This window comes from Medicago sativa, chromosome 7 (genome assembly GCF_051527215.1).
Source record: "Medicago sativa cultivar Bolivia chromosome 7, Bolivia_mono, whole genome shotgun sequence".
Taxonomy (NCBI): domain Eukaryota; kingdom Viridiplantae; phylum Streptophyta; class Magnoliopsida; order Fabales; family Fabaceae; genus Medicago; species Medicago sativa.
Window position 1 is genome coordinate 88,788,083 of NC_140755.1, and position 3,677 is coordinate 88,791,759.

The 3,677-nt window shown below is 35.9% G+C and overlaps 1 protein-coding gene across 1 annotated transcript; it reads right to left on the minus strand.

Annotated features, from left to right (window-relative positions):
* Nucleotides 1-328: 328 nt before the first annotated feature.
* LOC146909907 (transcription termination factor MTEF18, mitochondrial-like) lies at nucleotides 329-3,241 on the minus strand. Its single transcript, XM_085723059.1, has one exon. It carries the CDS (start codon nucleotides 3,069-3,071, stop codon nucleotides 1,344-1,346), a length of 1,728 nt encoding a protein of 575 aa, XP_085579185.1. The 5' UTR covers nucleotides 3,072-3,241; the 3' UTR covers nucleotides 329-1,343.
* Nucleotides 3,242-3,677: the final 436 nt, after the last annotated feature.

Sequence of the window (3,677 nt, forward strand, 5' to 3'; positions counted from 1 at the left end):
TAGTACTAAAGTGAAAAGATAAACTCACAAGAACAAAAATGATTGATCATGAAGTTCATGAGCAAATCTAGTCTTTATTAAAGACTAGATACATTGATTATTCAATATATCTAAAAAGTAAAATTTTGCTTATAATAGTGACCGGAGAAAGTATACATTTCCGACAACAGAGTAATTGTTATACTATTATACAGGGAATTAGAAGAATACAAAGCATATATATGATCAATTAATTAATTATGAAGGTTTGGAATAATTTCAGCTGGCTCCAACATAGAGACTGTAATGCAGTGTTGTGGGGGATAGGATTGGGACATAAACGCCAGTGTTCTCAGTCACATAGTTAAGCCACAGGCTTAAATCAGTTTAAAGTAATAATACTAGTGGATATGATACATACATCAACAGTACAGAGAAGATTGGATATTCTACTGGATGCAGCATGGAGTTCTCTGCAACGTTTTGATATTACTACAACCTCCACTCCTACCTATACAAACACAATATTGTCCAAAAATATCAAGTGATGGATAATATAAATCTCTGTCCAACGTGTGGCTTCAGTGGTACATAATTTACACAATTTCATTCCAAATTGCAAGTGTGAATCTTAATTGTTTGTATTCTCTCCAGTTGTGAGTTCTAGAAGCTGCAAATTTTAGCCGTTGCACGATAATATCAAACAACCCATTTTTTTTAACTATTAAATTGAACTGAAATACTGAATTTAAAATATACTACCTCACTATAAGGGTCGTTCGATCTTTGTCAACTGGCAAAGTTTGCATCTAAAATGATTGCAGAGTAGTTTAGTGTAACAGAGATTTGAGTCATGTTAATTTTGATAGCCTATAACCCAATGAACCTGGTTATATGGCTTGCAATAATTAAAATATACAGTTTCTCATACATGAGGAACAGTTTTAGCATCAAAACCAAACCACTTGGACAGTTATCTCCAATGTAACTAGGGTAAGTAAGCACCTACATACAGTGAAGATTGTGTGCCTACTCAACATTCTTGAGTCACGTCTAAAATTTGCAATCAGCAATCACCTATGATGCTTGCTCGTGAAAGCTGCTGTTCTTTAGCTGTCCCCATTGGTTTCATATCAGCATCAATTTTTGTTATTGCAAGGAATCACGGTCAAGTGCACCTGATGCAACTTCAATTGCAGTCGAGTTGTGAGGGCAAAGACAAAAAACTTTGATATCACAATCCAAATCAGACCCTCTCTTTTTAAGTTAACTTGAAGTGATTTGTTTCAAAATGCCAATTGCAGTTTAATTGGTAATTTATTTTGCCGGATGATACCATTATTATGCATTCCAGAACTGATTATTCATGAATCTTCAGAATGAATTTCTTTTTGCAACTCTTCCCAAACTTGAAGGCCAGACGGATGGCGTTTTACATAACTTTGTAAGAATAAATTATCTGTGCATGCGATAATGGTGCTCAAAGCAAGCCCGGGATTCACAGCCCCGTGGTCTACGAGCCAGTTATACATTGACAACCTAAGCTTAACTCTTGGAGATTTATAGGAAAGATATGATGGAAAACTCACTAAATCTGATACAGAAAATCCTTTCTTTACAAGATACTCAATTTTCATCTTGACCCTATCTGTGTTCTGATTAAGAATCTGAGGTGAAACTCTAATCATTCTACGAACTTCATCACGTGTCAATCCAGTATTAACAATAAAATCAAATCTCTCCTGAAGCTCAGCTCCCTTACCTCTGAACGCCTTAAACGCCCAATCCATTTCTTTCGTGTTTTCCACATAACCTAAGCGCAACAAGAACTCTGTCTTCCCCACCCTCGATTTCTCCTCTTCCAGATCCCTTAAGCCAACCATAGGCTTAACTCTTATTCCAAGAACCCAGTTCTTCATTTCAAGAGGATTATCCTGCAGTATGCTACATAGACGCCTCTTACCTACATTCAAGCAACCAAGCAAACTCTTAGTTGTCTTTAGAGTATTTGAACCCGCAAGTACTGTGTGAGACTGGAAAATCTTTCCAATCTCTTTAGCTTCCATCTCAATTTCAGTCAGAAGCTGAAGACACACCCTCAAGTTGGCAAAAAACTTGACCATCGAAATCTGTGGAAACTCGAGAAACAAGAGGGCAATCTGGTTCACAGACAATCCAAATTTGACCAAAAAACCAATCATCGAGAGTGTCTTGCCTCCTGATTCTTCAAAAATAATACAAGGACTACCACGAATAATCTCAGCCAACTGTTTCTCACTGAAACCAACATTCGAAAGCAAGCACAATAGCTCAAGCATTAAACCCCAATTACAAGAAACCTCATCCAAAAAATGCCACTGAATCCAACCACTATCAAAATCACCATCACCACCCTTTGCAACAATATTCTTCAACATCTCAACAACCTTAACAAATTCAACATTAACATCACCAACCAGAATCCCTGGACTTACAGCAACAGCATTCACTAAAATCGAAGTCGAAATACCCAAATCTTCATAAGCCTTAATCTTCGAAACCAAAACCCCATTTTCAAATTTAAAAACTTGCGGCGTTTGTTTGAAAATTTTCCCCATTTTGGATCGAGGAACACCATAGTTACACAGAGTGTGGTAATTCGCCATCAAAAGAGGATCATCGTTGAGGAAAATCAAATCACGTGGAAGCAAAGATTCATATTCAGAAGGCTTCAAACCCAAACTCTCGAAAAAGGGTTCAAATTCGTTAATAGGGTTGTAACGAAGGTGGCGAGATATTAACCGTTTCGTGTTAATCGATTTCTCGTTTTTTAGGGTTTTGTGGACGAGATTTTGAAGGAAAAAAGGCGAGTTTTTGCACATGTTATCTGCATCTAAAAACTGCAAGCTTCTTGTGGAATGGAGATATTCTAACAATGCAGCTTGGGCTTCTTTAATGGTTGATTTTGAGAGAATTTTAGGTTTTGAAACTAATTGAATTGGGTTTTTCGCTGTGTTGTAAAATCTAGGGTTTAGAGAGGGTTTAAGATTGGTGTGATTTTTGGTGAGATTGAAAAATGTGAATGTTAATCTCAGTTTTCTAAGGTCGATCATGGCGGGTTTTAGAAGAAAAATTAGGGTTTGTTGGAAATGTGAAGAGAGAAAGATGAGGTCGGATACGGTGTCGTTTTGGTGGTGTTACCGGTGGTGATGACAAGTGTTTGAAAAAAAGGTGTTTGGTAAGAGAGAAGGGTGCAGTAAGAAACTCACGTCTAATAGATGAATCAAATCGATAGGTTTATTAAACTTTTTTTTTTTTTTTTGAAGAAAGGTTTATTAAACTTATTAAGCTCATTTTGGCTTAATTAGACCAAATATTTTACTAACATCACCACCAAATAGAAAGAAATAATATAGAAAAGAACGAAATATGAATTTCTCTGAAAAAAATATTTTTTTGTGGTGTCCGGGGTTTGAACTTTTTGTGGTGTCCGGGGTTTGAACCTCAGACTTTGCATATTTTATGCATTGTCCATACCAACTGAGCTAAGCTCACGAGGACATGAAAAAAAAAACTAAAATAACAAATGATAAGTTTATTCTTTCTGATTAAAATTAAAATATACTTTTTCAAGTAATCTAGTTGCAAAAAATTCATCTCTAAGGTTAATTACCGATTAGGTGTTTGTATTCGAATCTCGACCTCTACATATATTGTAT